This window comes from Kogia breviceps, chromosome 19, assembly GCF_026419965.1.
Source record: "Kogia breviceps isolate mKogBre1 chromosome 19, mKogBre1 haplotype 1, whole genome shotgun sequence".
In the NCBI taxonomy this organism is placed as follows: Eukaryota; Metazoa; Chordata; class Mammalia; order Artiodactyla; family Physeteridae; genus Kogia; species Kogia breviceps.
In genome coordinates, this window is record NC_081328.1 from 15,879,840 (window position 1) to 15,898,584 (window position 18,745).

Genomic DNA, 18,745 nt, shown 5'->3' on the forward strand with positions numbered 1-18,745 from the left:
GCACGAAAAGCCACACGGGACCCCGGGACACACACAGGGGCTCAGGAGCTCTGCCTGGAAGTTTTGTGCAACACTCAACCATGACTGCCTCAATTCCCACAAATGTCTCAACAAACATTAGCTTAAGTGTGTAGAACATCTGATGTTAATAGTACTATAGCAGCTACTGTCTGGTGAGTGAGACCATGTTCCTGCTATCACCAGTCCAACCTTCACGTCAAAGCAGGTTTGAGTACACCCATATTAACTTGCTGTGGGTCACACAGCGGTTTCTCTTTTCTAAACAAAAGGAGACCCTCTACCCGTGTTCAGAAAGCTTGAGACAAGTCTGACCTTAAAAGAGATGAATCAGAAGGAAAATGTTTCCATGACCAAAGGGTCCCAGGGAAGCAAGGGGCAGCCCCTCCTGCTGCATTCCTACACAGGCCACGTGGTCTGAGGACCAGAATGGCAGGAGTGGAAAGAGCTGGATTCTTGGTTTGGTTCTGCCTGCTGAACCCCCTCTTGGGGTTCTCGTTGATCAAATGGGCTGAAGGCTGGGGCTCTACCGACTTCACTGCAATTGCAGGAGAGCCTGGGGCTCAGAGGTTATCCTGTGCTCTCCGCATGAAAGGTATTACTTGAAAGGGAGCTGGAGGTCCCCAATTTAAAGCCAAATGGCCAGAAGCCACAAAAGACCTAGACTGGTGAGAAAGGTCTGGCATCTCCTTTGCGTTTTCCTGATGACTCTCCTAACTACACTTTAACCAGTTGGCACACATGAGACCCATCACCTACGGTCTGGCAGGAGCCCAAATGCTTTAACTATACACACTAACTCAGATTCTTGGAGCAAAATCCTGATGGACAGAGAGACCTGGAATCATCTTCCCAGATGTATACCTCACAAAAATGAGGCCCAGAAAGGTCAAGCACCTTGCCTCAGGTCACAGAGCAACACAGGGGCGAAGCAGACCGGGAGCAGACTCCAGGTCCATCCTCTATAAGGTGAGGGCAGCCAGGCAGCAGGGGACAGACTCTGCTCACCCTACATTGTTCACTATCCTTGCCTTTCTTTCCTACCAGAAACCACAATAGTAGGAAAAAAGGTTGAATGTGTATAGAATCTACATTCTCCCCTCACTCTCTTCTGTAAGTACCATGAGCCACTTCTCTGTTTCTACCATTCCCTGTCCCCATTTCCCCATTCCTTGTGTGCTAACACGTAAGGCTAAACTTCAGAACTCCTTACAGTTTCCAGAACAGTCCTGCTATTCCTCTCTGCCTTGGTACAAGATGCTCTCTTGGCCTGGAATTCTCTTTCCTCCTTAGTCTACTGGGTAAACTTCTATTCATCCTTCAGAGCCCACCTCAAATATTCCCTTCTTCTAAGAGTGCTGTGCCTTATAATCTTCCTAGAGAGGGCTGATCACTCCCTGGTGTGCTGAGATTATGAATAGGTCTAGGAACTCTCAAAGGAGTTCCTTTGAACTCCGACTTGACCTAAGATCAAGAATCAAGTAGCAACACTATTACTAAACTAAAAGTATGGAGTCTGCTCCCCTCTGCCACCCCTGCCCTGCCCCGCCCATCACCTGCAATGCTTGCACTTCACTCCGAACATCATGCTCTTCTGGCACACGTGGCAGACCTGCGACAGCCAGGACTTGGTGGAGAACCTGCAGGGGGTGGACACACAGAAATGCTCAGAGGGGCCAGGATGGAGAAGGGTCCACAAAGCCGCAGAGAGACCAGGAGACTTGGTTCCATCCCAGAGGCCCGGGCACCCTCTCGCATGCAGGGCAGGCACACCCAGGGGCCACTGCTTCCCCCAGGCATTCAGATTTCTTAGTCACAAAGTCTTCATTGCCAAAGTCCCAAAGCTGGTGTGGTCACCGATGCCAGCTCTCTGGCAGGCAATTTGGCAAAAGCAATCAAAACCATAAGTGCCCACACAGAGCGATTCCAGTCCCAGGAATTCATCCAACAGATACTCCCACGGGTGTCAAACGATGTACTGAAAAGGTTACTCACTGCAGCACGTTTGTGGCAGAAAAGACAAGAAACAAGCTGTGTCGTTTAGGTGTACAGGCGACTGACTGCATAAAGTATGATCCATGCACACAACCGAATACCACGCAGCCGGAAAATAAAACAAGGAAGCTCTTTTTGCACAAATAGGGAATGATCGTTAAATTATGTTGTCAGTGAAAAAAGTAAGGTACAATGCAACACAACTCCACTTATATGAAGTTCAAGTACAGGAAAAACGAACCTATGATGACAGAAGTGAAAAGTACCTCTGGGTGGTAGCACTACGGACTGGGAAGAGCCAAAGAAAACTTTCTGGGATGTGGATGCTCTGAGTCTTCCTCTGGGTGGTATATGTGGGTGTATACATATGTAAGAATTTATTTGTGTACTTAGCTCTATATAAATTATGCCGCGATTTTAAAAAGAAAAAAAGCAAAGGCTAGAACAGTGTGTATAATGTATGCAGTATTTGTGTGAAAACAAAAAAGGAGGTGGAAGAATATACATATGTCTTTGCTTATATAAAAATATCTCCAGAAGGACACACAAGAAACTGCCAAGATCTGCCTATAGGGGGAACTGGGGACTGGTGACAGCAGCAGGAGGACTTTTGTCATATATGTACCCTTTCAGACCTCTTGAGGTTTGAATTATAAATGTATTTCAATCCAAACTAAATAAATTTTTTAAAAACCACAAAAGATATATTGGAAAGGAGGATGGGGATAGAGTGGGTGGTATCCTCCAGAGAAAAAGTCCAAGGTCCATTCATAGGGTGGGGAGGCCTAAGGGCAGAAAGAACGCACATTTTTGGAGGACTAGATTTTTAAAAGCATTGTATATCATAGTAACAACAGAACAAACAGCAACAGTATTTGGGGAACAGTTTGTAATGCATCCATGAACATTAGCTTACTCCTGGGAGTGACCACCCCTGGGAGTTAGGCAGGTCTGGGATTCTTAGTACACAGGCAAGGAAACCAGCTCAGAGAGGTTAGGTGACTTTCCTGAGGTCACACAGTCCCTGTGTGACCCGGGACCCCAGGTCTCTGAACCAGAGCACTGCTCTATAAGAGACCCCTGGGCCAGAAAATGAGGGGAAAAGCGTGGGCTTTGGGGTCCGACCACACGGGCTTTGAATCCTGCCAACTACTGGCTGTGGGACGGGTCAAAGCCTTTGCAAATGAGGCCAACACTCTCCCCTCACAGGGATCTGGGGAGGATCGCTCGTGTGCTGTATAAATGTGCAGAGCCTAGACTGTGGGCGTGAACGTCGCTGTTTCTACTCAGCCAAGATGGGAGCTTGTGGGGCTTCCCTGGTGGCGCAGTGGTTGAGAGTCCGCCTGCCGATGCAGGGGACATGGGTTTGTGCCCTGGTCTGGGAAGATCCCACATGCCGCGGAGCGGCTAGGCCTGTGAGCCATGGCCGCTGAGCCTGCGCGTCTGGAGCCTGTGCTCCGCGACCAGAGAGGCCACAGCGGTGAGACCTGCGTACAGCATAAAAAAAAAAAAAAAAAAAAGATGGGAGCTTGTGGGGCAAGGACAAAGACGCCCACCCCCTTGGAATGCTTTTTAAGGAGCCCCGATCCGGCCACCCTGGGATCCACACTCTCCTTCTCTCTGGTCTTTAATCTCCTCTCATGTCAACATGGGGGGAAGGGGAGCAGCTCAGTGGTAAGTGAGATGATCTCCACTAGGAAGTCCTGAAAGCAGGTTGAAATGAGAGGCGGGGCTCTGCCGGAGAAGGGGCAGGTGCCAGGGAGGTGGAAGGGGCTGGGTGAGCGTCATGGAACAGTTTTCTCCCCTCACGATTAGACCAAAAACCTTCAGAGCTTCTTGTCGAGAGAGACCCGGATCATGAATTTAGAAAAACCAAGAGGGTATGACCGTGATGTCCCATACCCACGCCCGGAACCCAGGCAGGCAGGGCAGCCTGGCCATGCCAGACAAGAGGGGTACTGCTGCCCGGGTGGAAGGGAGCAGCAGCCTGGGAAACACTCGGGGTCCAGCTGGCAAATCCTCTGTGCAACCAGGTGCAGCCACGGCAAAAATGAAACAAAACTGATCCTGGTGTCCCTCGGATAAGTCGGCCTCTCTCCGGCTAGTTATATACCCAGCACTCCCCGGGGCTGGACGCGTGAGGCTCAAGTGTACTTCACCCCATTTTATCCTCACGACAGGACTGAGAGCAAGTCCCAGCCGCAGAGGGGGAAACTGAGGCTGGGAGGGATTCCTGCCGACAGGCGATGGGGGGGCCCCCAAGCGGAGAGGGAACAGGAGAGGTCCTGCTCTCTCACGGCTGGGAAGATTCCACTGGACACCGGGTGGGACAGAGGGAGGCTCTTAGACCTTCACTCAGACGGCTTCCCCTGGTGCCGGAGACTCTTCTCCCCTAAGCTCTGGGGTACAGGCATCCCGGCCCTGCCAAGGCTCTCAACAGAGGTGCCTGGGCGCCAGCCACGGGGCTCAAGCAGCGACTCGGTGGCCGCGTGACCTCGGGCAAATTACTCAAGTCTCCTGCGAGCCGAGGCTGCACCGCCGGGTGAGGATCTGAGGCTGGCCTCCCACACCGGCTGGAGTGCAGCTCACGCTCCGGGGGGGAAATGAGTGGGCCCTGTTGTGTTCACAGCATCCTTTAATGGGGCGGCCAGAGCACGCATCCCAAGGGACCATCCTGCTGGCCACAGGCAGTGGGGGACAGCAGGGGGCGGAACGAGACGCCGCCCGGAGCTGCTGCTGGCAGCACACGCCAGCCTCACGAGCGCTGAGGCCGAGGCCGCTGGGCTGTCCCCGTTATGGGGTCCACATCAGCCACGCCGGCTGCGTGAGTGCGAGTCACCGGAGGTTGCTGGAATCCAGACTGGCAACCCGAGAACCTTAGGGATGGGGTCTGGAGTTTCAGCAAGTTCCACGGGGCTCTGATGTGTGGCCAGTTATGTCCACGTAACTGATGTCGTGCTGGACCCAGAGGACGCTCTCGGCCCCTCCTCCGTGGGCCATTGACCCTGTTTCTCCTGGACCTGTGTTTTCCCTCAGCAGAGTGCGGAAGAGACCCAGGAGGGGCAGGAAAGTCCCAAAGGCTGCTGGTGACAGGCAGGGGCTCCAGGTGGGTGCCGGGCCGTGTCCACAGAGGCATGGACAGACAGACCAGAGGCAAAGAGCCCTGAGAGACGGGGGTCGGGACAGCCCCTCCCCATGCAATGAAGAGCGACCCCCCTGGTGGAGGCTCGGCATATATAGGTCCCAGCCCAGCTCTGTGCCCCCTCCCCGCCCCAGCCCAGGGGGGCCTACCTGTGTGTCACCGAGAGCCCGATGTCCCTTCGTACCATCTGTGGGGATCCATGCGGGAGATCTGCGGGGAAAGGGGCCAGGTCAGGCAGGCTGAGGGGGCCCTGCTGGGGACGGCGTGTGCCTGCGACCTTCTGTCGCAGACACCACAGGCTAGGGCGGTACGGAGACCCACCATATGGCAGAGGGACAGTTCCCTGAACCTGCATCTAATCAAGACAGAGACGGCCAGGCGAGACCAAGGTGGGCCAGTGTGGTCACCCACACGCTTGGGCTCCCCCGCAAACAAACGGTACCACTTAGCCTCCGCAGACGGTTCGGAAATGGTCCCTGTGAGGTTTCTAGCATTGGCAGAAGGCAAAGCCAAGGTGAGGACAGCAGCTCCACTCCCCCCCCTCACCCCGTCTCTTGCGCTTCCTTGTGGATGCACCCACAGGCCACCAATTCTGGTTGCTGCTTGGTAAGCGAGTAGAAGCGGCCTGACCCTTAGCAGAGGTTTTGAGGCTGGTCGGCCATGTGGCATACCTAGCTTTCCAGTCACAAGCGCCTTGGGAATTTTGCTCTGAGAGCCACCACTGCCAGAGCCCGGCAGGTAGAGGGAAGACGAGGTGAAGCTTTACCTGCTCCCACGTGGTCCAGCCCCAGCCGGGCACTCAGTCTGAGCCTCTGGGGAAGTCTCAGGCCACGAGCTTTGCCTGCCTTCCTAGAGGGCACCCTGGCCTCTCTCTCCAATCCTGGCTTCCTCATAAGAACAGGCATCCCTGGTGTTCGTGGTATAATAGGTCAGGCTGTAGAGGAGCAGCCGGAAGCAATCTGTCCATCCACCAGCAGCCCACATGTCTAACCCCATCTCCCCTCCTCCACCAGGGCAACCCCCCTCCTCCCCACCCTCCCTTCTGCCTATACTCAGCACTGCCTATCTCCTCCTAGAGCAGGGGTTCTTAACTGAGCCCATGGATGGGAACCCTCAGGAGCTCTGGGAACCCTCTGGACTGGTAAGCGGAATGATGTGGGCTTTCCCCTAGAAAGAGAGTCTACACTTTTATCCAATTATCAAATAGATCTGTGACCCAGAAAGGTCAGGAACACAGTGCCCCAGTGATCTGTGGTCATCTCATACCCTCTGAGTCAGCCTTCCACCCCATGCTGGCCTGGCACACAGCTGGTGCTCAATAAGTGATGGTTCACTCAAGGCCAAGTACCACACACCCAGCCACAGGAGAAGGGAGTGATGGAGGTACTGACTTTTCCTCCTACACCAAGGGGAGTCTGATCGGAAACAAAAGGCCTCTGCCACCCCCTGATAGTTGAACCCACAATCTCGCCAGCACATCTGCCATGGGGCTGCCTCTTCCCAACTCTGTCCTGGGGGTGAGGGCCACCCTACCCCAGTCAGTAGACAAAGCCATCAAAGCACATGGGTCTAAAAGGGGTTAGGTTGCCAGTCTAGGAGAAACAGACTACGGGAAAATGAGATTTTAACCATCTATCTCTGAATGCAACCTACGATTGATTTGTAATGTCTGCCACAGGCCTGGGATAGGAGGGAGGTAAGATGAGGCTGTCCCTGATGGAGATGAAATACTGGTCCTGAAGGCATCGTTCTGCCTTGCTGGAAAACTGGGGAAGCAGCCTCACTGCTATGGTCCCTGAATTACTATAGCAACTGGGAAGATGGCAGGGCCAGGCTGTCCTAGGGATGCAAGTGCTGGATTCTCCTCCAAGCCTCTGTGAAGGGCCCTGGGAATTTCTGCCTGTGCCCTGGGGACAGGGAAGTGCCCCCTCCCTCCTTTCTCACCCTGGTGGTCCTGCAGTCAGATCCATTTTGGCAAAGTCACTGCCCCTCCACATGTCTAAGACCCTGCTGACAGCCTCTTCACTCTGCTTAGCCAGCTCAGTACAGTACAAAAATAAGCTGCTATTTTGCTCAGGCAAAAGCCAGACGTCTCTGCATTTCCACCGAGACCATCAAAAGCAGACCCCCAGAGGTCACTTCCCTCTACTTTGACTCTGGAGAGGGATGCCCCACAGCACAGCCACGTGCAAGAACCAGCTCTCGACCCAGAGGTAGAAAAGGGACTCAGGGGTTGCCTAGGCATCCTCATCCCCTCCCAAGGGGATAGTCACACCCTCCGATCTCTCAGGGCCTCACTCAGAGCCAACCACGTTCCTGCCTCCATGGAAGTTCCTCTCCTGAACAGAGGGGCCCCGAGATGTCAGCTAGGCTCTGCGTACGGCTACCGTCCACCTACACCGGACAGACAGTGCCTCTCTCCCGGGGGCGAGGCATCACCATGGCAGCCCAGCCTGTAAACACTCCCTGCCAGAGGTCACCTGGGGGGGGCAGCGAGGTGCAAGTGGGGCCCCCCCATAGGGCTGTCCACGGACTGTGACGCTCTCACGGTCTCAGCTTCTCAGAGCAGCTGCTGGCTGGGCTGGGCCACCTCGTCATCTGAAGGTTCCCTGTCCTAGAGCTATTTTCCTGCCCAGCACCTCTGCTTCTGGACCATGGAAAGGCCAGCAGACTAAGAGAGGGTCGAAGAAATCCACCCTTGATGGGGACAGCGACACAAACAGGACTCCTGGGTGGCAGAGGGGATGAAAATGAATCACTCTTACCAAACCTGCAGGAGACAAAAAAGACAGAAAGTAGGATTATGTCACTACACTGGCCTGGTGTTCCCCAGAACATCAGCCCTTGGGCGGGAGCAGGCAAGATACTTGGATGAGGACTTTGAGCCCCTGGGGCATAGGGCCAGGCTGGCTGAGTGACCGGGGAACATTCCTCAATGAGAAGGGCTAGAGGTAGCTCCCCCAGCCCCCGACCAGTGGACAACGGAGCTACACCCTGCACTTTAATACATTAGCTTTTCTAAGCCTCGCCAGCCACCTGCATGGTAATTAGAGTTCACTCCATTTCACGGCTGAGGAAACAGGCTCACAGTCTCCCAAGGTCATGTGCCTACAGGTGTGGGAGCCCTGCCCAGAGCCCTGGGAGGAGGGGTGCTCGGCCCAGGCAGGAGGGGGGCTCAGGCAACCAGAGAGGAAGTGGCTGGGGCAGGAGGTGAGGAGGACAGCTGTAAGAGCAGAGAGGCAGCCCCCAAACAGGGCCAGGCCAGGACGTGCCCTGAGCGATGCCTCCCGGGGGTGCCGCTGTCCCAGGGACGAAGAGAGCTGGGAACCCAGGCCACTCAGTCCACCCTCGCGGCTCATTGAGGGCAGCAGGGTGGCCTGAGCACCCATGTCAGTGCCAGTTTGGGTGGCTTTGTGGGGACCTGACTCCGAATCTCAGGGCCCAAGGCCCAGCTCACCAACGGTGGGATCTGAGGAAGTGGTGTCATCTGCCCGAGGCTCTGTTCTCCACCCAGAGCTGGGGATGAGACCAGAGCCCTCCTAACACTCTTTTAAGGAAAAAAAAATGAAGAAAGAGATGCACTGGGTTTTGCCCACTGAGATGCCCTCTGATGGACCCATGTCCCTGTGTCCACATGGTCATTATCACTGTGCTTCCTGAGAGAAGATCCAGAGGGGGAGGAAGGCTCAGCGCTTTTGGGGGGTGGGGGGAGGAGGGAGGATCCAGGCCCCAGCAGGACAGCCGGATCGAGAGTGGCAGGTAGGTCACAGGTAGATTTCTCTCCCTAGGTGACACACGCTCAAAACCATCAGAGATGGCCAGGATCCATCCCGTAAGGGACCCAAGAGAGCCTGCACTGGGATGGGGGAACAAGCCCACGCAAGACCAAAAAAAGACCATATCAGGAGAGGGGCCACGTCTCCAACCCTCAGAAGTACAAGAAGGTAAGAGGCACCCAAAGAAAACTCCCTCCTTCCCTTCTGCCCTGTCCACAAGGGTATATTGACAAGGGTGATTTTTGTAATAGCAAAAGGACAAAGACCTAAATGTCCATCAAGAGGGGAGGAATTAGTTAAACTATACACTGGAAAGAGGTTAAAAAAAAAAAAAAAAAAGTTAAAAAGATGAGGGGCTTCCCTGGTGGCACAGTGGTTGAGAGTCTGCCTCCCACATGCCGCGGAGCGGCTGGGCCCGTGAGCCGTGGCCGCTGAGCCTGTGCGTCTGGAGCCTGTGCTCCGCAACGGGAGAGGCCACAACGGTGAGAGGCCCGCGTACCACAAAAAAAATAAATAAATAAAATAAAAAGAAAGATTAGGTAGTTTGAATAGTTATAGATATATACAAAACTGATAAACTGGTTGGCTCCTGAAAGGAAAAGGAAAAACGGTACGGGGTGACTTTATACTCTACAAAGCTCTACGCAAGCTACAAAGCTTTTGGATACTGTATGTGACTGTTACTACCTATAAAATAAACAGATTAAAATTTTTTTTATAAATAAATAAGAGAGTAAGGTATTTCAAGATGTACTGACATGAAATTCTCAGAAATAAAGGTAAGTTGAAAAAAACAGGTTCTAGAACAGAGTACATAGTATGTGATAATCATTAGTGGTTTCAGCAGGATATTCTAATTCCCCCTTCCGCACACATGGGGGGATGACATTTCTCGGTTCCATTGTTCGGGTAGGGCCGTAAATGGTGAGTGGAACTTTCGGGAAAGAGAATTTAATTACTCGGTTGTAACATCTAAAGTTCTTTTTTCCTCTGCCACAGTGGGATGTTCTAGACAATGTTCCAGCCTGGAATCTGAAATGAGGTTGACCGTGGACAGGTAGCATGACCAAGAAAGAAATCTTTGTTATTTTAAGACCCAAAGATCTGGGCGTGTTTGTTATTGCAGCATAACCCAATCTAACTTGGCTGACACATGGTATCATTGTGTGTGTGCGTGTGTGCGTGTGTGTGTGTGCGCGCGTGCGTGTGTGTGCGTGTGTGTTCAAAAAGAAACCTAGTAGGATTCGGCCCAAACTGATAAGGTAGTCTGGGGAACGGACTGAGAGATGGGAGCGTCTTTCACTTTTCATGTTGCAGCTTCTACGTGGGCTGATTTTTGTCCGTTCTAAATCGAGCCTGCGTGACCCTTACAATGAGAAAACCGTCGTCAGAACTTTCAGTAGCCGGCAAAGTCAGCACCTGCCTGGCAGGAACGCTTACCTCATCGGGGAGACCTCGTCGATGCGGTTCCCCAGCTGAGACTCGTGGGACTTGCTCCGGGTGAGCGTGGGGAAGCTGGGCAGCAGCTGGAAGACCTTGCGGCTGGGCGGGGGCGGCGTCCTGGGCGGCTTCAGCTTGGTGTGCCGCCGGAGCTGGGGCGTGGTCGGCGGGGTTATGAAGCTGGGCAGAGCGCGGGCCGCCAGCCGGCCGCCGGTGTGCAGGGAGATACAGGGCTCCGCGACGCCCTCGCCGGGGCCGGGGTTTGGGGAGTCCGAGGTGGGCGGGGCGGACACGGAGACGGAGCGTGGGCCCTGGGCACCGCTGCCCCCTCTGCCCAGCTGGGAGCTCCCTGGGGGCCAGGGCAGGCTGGCTGACGAGAGGCTGTCCACGGGAGGCCCGGAGCCACTTTCCCGTCGGGCATCCGACGGACTCCAGCCCGGGTCCTCTTTGCGCTCCCCGCCTGCGGGCCAAGAAGTCGAGTCACAGATGGTTGGGGCTGGAGGGAGTCACGGGGGAGGTGGCCAGGACGCAGGATCACAGTTCCTCAGGGGAGGCTCCAACAGCCTCTTAAACGGCCTTCACCTGTTTAAGGCCACTGGTGCGCACACACTATCTTTCACACTATCTGGCTGACTGCGGGGGCACCGGCGTAGACATCACTGTCCCCAATTGACAGAGAGGAAAATGAGGACCAGAGAGGGAACACGCAGGGCTCCTGCTGCCAGGTCTGTGGGGAGCGGGCGAGGAAACCCACCCCCAAAGTGGGTGACCTCAGAGAGGGAAGTGGCGACTGACCTCTAAGAGGGAAGGGAAGCTGGGCTGTGTGAAGGGGTAGCTCCCCTCCAGGAACATTCAATCATCGGGAAGAGAGGCTGCACCGACCTCCCAATAGCAAATTGCCCTGGGAATCTACTAGAAAAGAGATGCAGCTAGAAAGAGAGCAATAGCCACTTCCTTTTGAGAGGAGCCTGTGGGTGACTTTTGGCTGTCCTCGTGGTGACTCTGCCTGAGGCCCCTGAGGCCTGGAGGCTCTAGGGGTTCCAACTCAGTGACACGGCCTGTCCGATTCATTCCAGTTTATGCCAGGTGTCAAGGCATAAAAACAAGACACATCCGTGGTGCTTTAGGAGTCCAGTAAGAGTGACGGACACTTAACACGGCGTGCTGTGTGCTGACGCAGAGACGCATGGGGACTGAAAGGGTACAGAGGAGGAGGACCCTAAGTAGCTTGGAGGTCAGGGGGCTTCCCAGCGGAGGTGGCAACGGGGCTGGGCCAGCTAGGGAAGAAGTGGGGAAGGTGTACCGGGCAGAGGGGACAGTGCATGCAAAGGCAGGGAGCACACGGCACTTTCCGGCAACGACTCCGAGTCCCGCATGACTTGAGAGGTCAGGACAAGCCAGGGAGAGGCAAGAGATGAAGTTGGAGGGTCAGCCCACCTGGGGCCAGCTCCGGAGGAGCCTTGGATGTCTTGCCAAGGGCTTGAGGTTTGACCTTACAGGAAATGGGGAGATAGTAAAGGGGTAGGGGCAGGAAGAAAGGACCCCCGTCTACAGAGACTCTGTTGTGGGGAAGAAGACACCTCCCTCCTCATATTTATCAACGACTGGAAAGTACAGGAGGGCAGATTTTGACTCAAGGCAAAATGAACTTTCACCCTATAATCCTTCTACTTTGTGAGTTGTACCCTGTCTTCCTAAATGCATGGTGAGGCTGCTTAGATTCAGAGAGGCTGTGTACACTGCCAAGGTCACACAGCTAAGTAAGCAGTGGGATGGGAACCGAGCTCTCGATCTCAACCACAGCACTGGGCCTCCTCCCCCAAGGCTACCAATGCTGAACAACCTATAACGGCACAGCCTTCAGAGGTCATGAGCTCTCTGACATCAGAGGTGGTCAAGCCGAGCCCACAGAGCCATCTATTAGGGATGGTGGAGAGGGATTATCCTTCGCAGTTCTTAGGGTTTGTCCATTCCATCCCCTCCTCAAACGCCCTTCCTCCTACCTCACTGCATGGTGACTTTCTATTCATGGATCAACTTGGAGAATGAGTTAGTCTGTGCATTCCTTTATGCTTGCTCCTTTAGAACTGTGGCCAAGACCTACTCTTTAATTTATAAACAGGCCTATAGGAGGCACTGAACACACTCTTGTTGAGGGGATGAAAGAATGAGTTCCATGGATCCACGGGCAAGTCGGCCACCAAAGGAAACAAGCCCTCAATTCTTCAAATCGTCTATTTAATCACCACTGCTTTGAGCCAGCTCATGGATGGCAAATGGCTCTTGTTGTGCATGCCAACACCAGTCAAATGGCAGTGGCTGCTTGAGAATGACTCTAGAGTCACTAAGTAGGAAGAGCTCAGGGATTGACTAGTGATGTCTGCCATGGATGAAGGATGGGGAGTATCAGCAAGCATGATCTTCTCCTGTTCACCAGCCACTGGCATAAAGAAACATCCTTCATCACCTTTCTTAAGACCAGAGACATCTACATTTTCCATGACCCCACAGGCCTAATACTGAAAAGAGCACCTACTATGCACCAGGCTCTAGACTAAGTACTTATCCTTAACTCATTTAATCCTCACAACAATTCTATGAGAGGAAGTGTTGTTGTTATGTCCATTTTACTCATAAGGAAAATGAGGCAGAGTGAGGTTAAATAACTGGCCAGGGTCCCGTGGGTTCTAAGTGGCTGAGCAGAGTGCTAGGCCTAGGCAGTCTAATTCCACAGTCTATCTTTACTGCAGCCTGACTGCTCTCACCTGGCCCTGCCGGGTGCCATGAAGACTCTGAATGCATGACCTGAGAGACAGAGTGATCACAGATACCCACCCAGCCCCCAGCAGGTACACTCGAAGTGCAGCCACTGCTGGGCAGACCCATCTGCCTGCCTGTGTCCTGGACTGGGGTGTGGCACGTCCCTCTTGGCGATGTAGGGGTATATCACAAGCCAAGATGGAATGAGAAAGAAGCACCTGGAATAGACTCTGTGCCCAGGACCTCCTCGGGGACATGGTGGAGAAAGCATCCTCTGAGGAAGAAAATTGGGTGCAAAGCCCAGCTCTGCCACGTGTCAGGTGCGGGACCCCAGACAACTCATCCAGGGCCTCCAGTGCTCAGATGCTTTAGCTACAAAAGGAGCTCACCACCACCTCTTAAAAGGATGTTGCCACATGCGTGTCAAGTGCCTGGCACATAAGAAGTGCTTCGTAAATTAGTGATCTTCCTATCTTGGCACCCAGGATGGACAGACAGCAGCCTTAACACGCGGGGGTCACCACCATCCAATGGCTGGCTCCTCTACAACTGTTTATAATGCAGGCATAGAGCGGGAGGGCTGACAAGGTCCTCCAGATTCCCAGCTTGGGTGGCAAGTACTTTTTTTCTTTTTTTTTTTCTGACTGTTGTCTGAAGGTGACTGACAGCAGTGGCTAAATTAATCCATCAGAAATCTCTTTTCTCTTGACATAAAGAAAAAAGACGGTGAAATGTGCACAGGTGGCAAAGGCTGAGGCTCAAATCACAGTTCTGCCACCCACTGCTGTGTGTCCTTGGTTAAGCCCCTTACCCTCTCTGGGCTCAGTCTCCTTCTCTGTAAAATGTGGGGACAAGACTGCTAACCATGTCCCTGTCCTGTTCACTCCATGGCACGTGCCAGAGGCCAGATGTGTTGAGGTTTTCCCAACTGAGTGAAGCTCTGGGCTCTGTGTTCAGAGGAAGACTTGGTACAATGGGGCCAGGGAAGAAATTAAGCACAGTCCTCTCTGGGAAAAAAAAAAATCAAGTAGAATATAAACCTCAGTGCCTTCCTTAAGCTTCAGGCAGCCAGAGATAAGACAAGTGGCTCAGCGAATTAAAAAATGGAGCAAATGCCATTCATTAGGCTCATTTTAAAGGCTTATCTGGGTGGTCATGGGAGCGTTAAGTCAGGGCATTTGAAGCTGTTTCCAGGGCAAGATTTAGAAAGCCTGCAAGTAATTCCCGAGGAACATTATTCATAATGCCAGGATTATACACTTCGCCTGAGGCAGCCATGTCCACGCTCACAGATGAAACGAGGTACCGTTTCTCTCCTCAGACTTGGTTCAGGCTGAGCCCACACCAGCGTGTGCCTTTTGAGCACACAGCCCAGCTGCCTGGCCGATGGGGATGGAGGGGGGGGGGGAGAGGAGGGAGAGGGCAGGGATAGGGGAGGGAGAGGGCAGGGAGAGGCGAGGGAGGGGGCTGGACTGCAGGAAACTACACAAGAGTCACAGAGCTCCGCAGAGGTGCTCCACAGCGAGCAAATCACGCAGCCCTGCCCAGCAGACCAGCCCGGGGATCCTATCAATGGCTAAAGCTTCACACTAAAGCCAGCCCAGTTGGGATCTGGGAGCCTTCTGTCTCAGGAGAGCCCTCTGCCTCGGGTCAGGTCCATCACGCGCTTTCTGAGCGTGGACCCTGGCCGTTCCAAGCTGGCCCAGAGACCCCGATCACGCTGGCCCCACCCCGTCATCCATCCCAGCAAAAGCCCTGGTGCCCAGGGAACCAGGCCAAGCCTGGGAGAGAAGTCCAGTGTCCAGGCCAAGGGAGAAGGAGAGAGAGAGACGATGGGGCTGGTCCTACCTACCCAGGCCTGTCACCTTCCGCAGGCAGGTGAGGGCGTACTGCAGCCGGCCACACTCCTCAGCGCCGGCCCCGCAGCGCCGCAGCGTCTCCTTCACCTTAGCCTCGTTCATGTCCAGCAGGGCATCCAGCGTGAGCTCGCAGAGGATCTCCTGAGGAAGCACGAGAGAGGCGGAGAGCCGGCTGAGCAGTCATCCTCCTCCCAGCCGGGGCCAGCCTCCCGCTGAGTGGCAGGGGCCAGCTGCTGACGGGCTGGCCTCTGACCCGGAGCCACCACTTGTCTGAGGACACCAGCAGTCAACCCTGGCCCCCGCCCCCAGCGCTCTGAGACAGCAGCTGAAGCAGAGATGCCAAAACTTGGGGATGGGGGAAAAGGAAGAAAAATAGCAGAAAAGTTCTGATGAGAGCGCGTTCCCTTCTCGTCTCTTTTTATTTATTCTTCTACACAGGAGAATGGTGAATCACCACGACTTTTTAGAATGACAAGTACTTCAGATAAAGATAGCCCTTTACAATTTTGCTGTCTCCGAATCAGACAAAATAGGTTTCAAATAAAATTGGCTTATGGAGAGAAGGACTACAAAGAATTAACCCCCGCCAAGCACTGTGTAGGTCCTCACTAGCCGGCTTTATCCGATTCTCAGCCGGACCCTTCCAAGGTTTCAAGGTAGCGGACATACGTGAGATGCCCGAAGCATGGAAAGGACTGGTGCAGACTCTGAGAATGGAGGGGCCACACAGAAGGAATGAGGTGGCCTCGAGGAGACAGAGTGGCCCCTGGCTGACCAGCAAGAAGGGAACCTCAGGCCTGAGGCCACAAGGAAGTGGATTCTGCCAAAGACCTGAACGCACTCGGATGTGACTTTCTTCCCAAAGCTTCCAGGTAAGAGGCCAGCTGACAGCCCGACTTTGGCCGGGCAGGAGGCTAAGCAGGGAAGCTGGATGAGCCCGTGGGGACCTCTCCATCCAGTCTTCCCTCCTGCAGGACTGTAAGCTAACATATGAGGAGGGATGGTTCGAGCAGCTAAGTTCGTGGTAATTTGTTACACAGCAAAGAAAATGAATACAGGGAGCGAATATTTGAATCAAGGCCTAACTCCAAAGCTTACACTCTTTCCTCTCATCAAGGAGTGAGGAAACCCCTCCGGCTCTGATTACCTTCAGCCACGTGTGGTAGGGAGCCTGGAGCTCAGAACAACGGGACACGTCCTGGCCTCAAGTGGCTTGTGGAGTGACATGAAAATAAGTTATTGCAATGCGATAAGATATGGCCCAGCAGAGGGAAAGCTCAAAGAGCTACGGGACCAGTGGTGAGCTTGGGGGTGCGGGGGGTGTGGGTGTTGTCCCCCCTTTCTGGAGTTTCCAGATTTTCTATAACAGGGAAGGCCAAATATCCCACGTCAAATGATTCATATAAGCTTGCAGTTTTTGATCTAAGCTGATTTTCATTGATTTTATTAGCAAGCTGTGCCTAATTTTACGAGAGCAAAGTTATGGTCAGTCAATCCGTGGTGCTATAAATCTTAAACTCAAGTGTCAAAACTGAACCTGATGAAGATACCGGCTATGAGTCATTAGGGCAATGGTTTGGGGGCTTTGTGACACCTGGGGGGTGGGGCCACATCTGAGGCCTGGCATGTGGCCCCTGGTGTCTGGCCGTGTCCCCTCTCCCCACCTTTGTGTCTCGTATGTATATCCTTCAATCTCCAGGGTTGTGGGAAAGAATCTCATGGCTGTTTAGAATGACTCACACCAAAAATTAGAAATAAACAGATACCCCAAAGCACCAAGAAGCTCATCCTTGGTTTGGACAAATCCCTGGTTGTCAGAAATCCTTCCAGACGATAAAATGAACCGTTGATAAGAACAGCACAGAGAGCAGGCTGATTAGATAATGGTCCCAGGGCAGAAGCTTTTGTTCAATCAATGTGTCTTCCTCTATTGTCTTCAATAACACTCTTCACTGAAATGCAATTTTGACATCTTTTGCCCTCATTTCACTATGAAAAGCTATTTGACAATATCCTCAGGGGAGAGCAAATGGAAGTGATGTTGACCTTCACAAAACAACCCTCCACCTTTCCCCGGGGTGCCCTCAGTTCTCACCCACACATGTGCATTTCCCCAAGGCTGTGATGACTCAGCAGTTCTACGGAAAGTGGAGATTCCAGAATCTGCTTGATTTGGGGACAGAGGTGGATTGATGATGACAAAGACAAGCCTACGAACCCAATCCCCAATCTAACTACAATGCAAATTCAGATTTTTTTTTTCTTTTATATTCCTTTCCTCCCTGCCCACACCAAGTTTCAGTTTCTCAAGCATAATAACTACATTTCTTATTACAAACTATTTGCTAGTGCTTTACAATACGTCCAGGGCTTTGTATCCTGTCTCCACTCAAAACAATTCAGCAAGGAGATGCTGTTAAGCCCATTTTATTGAGGCTCAGTGACCTCACGCAGTGCAACGTAATACATGGCGAGGCCACAACTGAAACCCCGGTGTGCTGGGTCCCAAAGCTCCTTCAACTATTCCCCACTTTCACTCGTGAACTTGGGCAAAGCCTTGGGATGCAGCAGCTATCTTGGGGAAAATGATTTTTTTCAAAGTAAATTAAAGGAATTAATTTCTACCGGCTTTCTGGAAAAAAAATATGTACATATACATATACTGTAAAATGGAAGTCCTTTGTCTTTAGCAAGCAAAGAGAAAGAATATGTTCAAATCCATTCCCTTTTTTTTTAAAAAAAAAGGGAAAAAAAGGTATTTCCTTACAGCTTCGAATGAGCTGGAAAGTTTCTCTCACTCCCCTGAGACTTCAGGGATCAGTCCACCCCATGGGAATAAGGCAGCAGGGGCTGCTTCCCCTTCCCTCCTGTGTACTCCACCAAACCTCACGCGTGGATGTGATTCTCCCCTCACTGTCACAGGTACAGCCAAGTCGGAGTTAGGAAGTTATTTCAGACCAGAGTAATTCAGGTACAATTGTTCTGGATAATCTCTAAACCGAAAGCAAGTTAGGGGGACTTCCCTGGTGGTCCAGTGGTAAAGAATCCACCTTCCAATGCAGGGTACACGGGTTCGATCCCCGGTCGGGGAACTAAGATCCCACATGCCTCGGGGCAACTAAGCCCATGCGCCACAACTACTGAGCCTGAGCGCCTCAACGAGAGAGCCCAGGTGCCACAAACTACAGAGCCCATGCGCCCTGGAGCCCACGGGCCAGAGCTAGAGAACAGAAAACCTGCATGCCACAACTAGAGAGAAGCCCATGCACCCCCAACGAGCGCTGCGATAAAGATCCCACATGCTGCAAGGAAGATCCGACGCAGCCAAACAAATAGATTTTTTGAAAAGAAAGCAAATTAGGGAATGAGCCTCACTGCCTGCTGACGGTGAACTCATGGGCCTGTCGACAACCCAGCAGGTGAAGCCGCCCAGAAATGCTCTCAGGTCTGAGAGGCCCCAGTGCTGTGGGAGGGCCTCCACCTGCCTGGAGTCACACGAAGATGCCAAGTTGTCTCAAAGCCAGGCGTCCAGACCCTGGCATTCTGGAGAAGGGACCAAGGCTGAGCGTCCACACTGCTTCAAGGAGAATTATTGCCCACCCCACCCCAGCTTCTGTCGAAAGAAGAAAATGTGAACTGGAAACCAGGAAGGGAAGACATGGCTGCTCAGCCTGCTATGGGAGATGCCCTGGGTCCACCCAGCCTCGGGTCAGCATGTGAGCGCGGAGGCAGGCAGAGGGGCCACAGGACAGGGC

At 53.2% G+C, this 18,745-nt stretch overlaps 1 protein-coding gene across 5 annotated transcripts in view; it reads right to left on the bottom strand.

The window, feature by feature from the left end:
- KSR1 (kinase suppressor of ras 1) overlaps positions 1-18,745 on the bottom strand; it is a 148,341-nt gene that overhangs the window by 25,853 nt on the left and 103,743 nt on the right. For 3 of the 5 annotated variants that reach the window (XM_059047916.2, XM_059047915.2, XM_059047917.2), the window contains exons 3-7: positions 14,984-15,131; positions 10,372-10,831; positions 7,921-7,925; positions 5,305-5,365; positions 1,575-1,658 (exon numbers count right to left, since the gene is read on the bottom strand). In XM_059047916.2, coding sequence (XP_058903899.1) covers positions 1,575-1,658; positions 5,305-5,365; positions 7,921-7,925; positions 10,372-10,831; positions 14,984-15,131 — 758 coding nt within the window. Of the gene's footprint in view, positions 1-1,574; positions 1,659-5,304; positions 5,366-5,921; positions 6,006-7,920; positions 7,926-10,371; positions 10,832-14,983; positions 15,132-18,745 lie in introns of those variants that run through there. The other 2 variants (XM_067022193.1, XM_067022194.1) reach the window with 2 other exon arrangements.